The following is a 1,106-nucleotide window of genomic DNA, read 5'->3' as shown; positions in this document are numbered from 1 at the left end:
AACAACAACACTAAAACAACAAGAACAAAACAACAACAACAACACTAAAACAACAAGAACAAAACCACAAGAACAACAGAAACACTAAAACAAGAAGAAGAACAGGAAGACACCTGTGTATCACCTGAGGACACAACTTACCTGTGTTTGTGAATGAGCGCGTTGAAGGCCATCCCGTCTCTCCAGCTGGTGGTGAAGTTATGGATGTTTACGTTTGAGTATCTGAGGAAGAGGAGGGAGGCAGCAGGTAAGAGTCCATCATCTTCATCAGTAAAGAGCTTCACATGCAGCGAGGAAGACTCACCCAGCTGTCTTCATCTGACACCAGAGCAGCAGAGCGTCTTTAGCTGAGCGCTTCTCTTTGTTGTCCTCAGTCTCCACACTGATGTCCTGAATCTGAGGACACGCAGCAACGTCACACCTGTCACATCTGTCTCACCTGTAAAACTTGTAACAACTGTCTCACCTGTAACACTTGTAACAACTGTCTCACCTGTAACACTTGTAACAACTGTCTCACCTGTCTCACCTGTCACACCTGTCTCACCTGTCACACCTGTCTCACCTGTCACACCTGTCACATCTGTAACACCTGTCTCACCTATCTCACCTGTCACACCTGTAACACCTGTCTCACTTGTAACAACTGTCTCACCTGTCACACCTGTCTCACCTGTCACACATGTAACACCTGTCTCACTTGTAACACCTGTCACACCTGTCTCACCTGTCTCACTTGTAACACCTGTCTCACTTGTAACACCTGTCACACCTGTCTCACCTGTAACACCTGTCACACCTGTCTCACTTGTAACACCTGTCTCACCTGTCACACCTGTAACACCTGTCTCACCTGTAAAACTTGTAACAAATGTCTCACCTGTCTCACCTGTAACACTTGTAACAACTGTCTCACCTGTAACACCTGTCTAATTTGTAACAATTGTCTCACCTGTAACACCTGTCTCACTTGTAACAACTGTCTCACCTGTCACACCTGTCTCACCTGTAACACCTGTCTCACTTGTAACAACTGTCTCACCTGTCACACCTGTCTCACCTGTAACACCTGTCTCACCTGTAACACCTGTCTCACCTGTAACACC

General features: G+C 46.4%; 1 protein-coding gene across 1 annotated transcript; it reads right to left on the bottom strand.

Annotated features, from left to right (window-relative positions):
* Nucleotides 1–141: 141 nt before the first annotated feature.
* On the bottom strand, nucleotides 142–396 carry LOC106511589 (spectrin beta chain, non-erythrocytic 1; the record flags this gene model as incomplete). The annotated part of the gene is given in 2 exon segments (XM_014000346.1): nucleotides 142–222; nucleotides 305–396. Coding segments are annotated over 2 exon segments (173 nt in total), but the record flags the coding sequence as incomplete, so codon positions are not given.
* Nucleotides 397–1,106: the final 710 nt, after the last annotated feature.

This window comes from Austrofundulus limnaeus, unplaced genomic scaffold (genome assembly GCF_001266775.1).
Source record: "Austrofundulus limnaeus strain Quisiro unplaced genomic scaffold, Austrofundulus_limnaeus-1.0 Scaffold2962, whole genome shotgun sequence".
NCBI lineage: Eukaryota > Metazoa > Chordata > Actinopteri > Cyprinodontiformes > Rivulidae > Austrofundulus > Austrofundulus limnaeus.
Note: the sequence above shows the minus strand (reverse complement) of the source record. Positions and strands in the feature narration are given on the sequence as shown.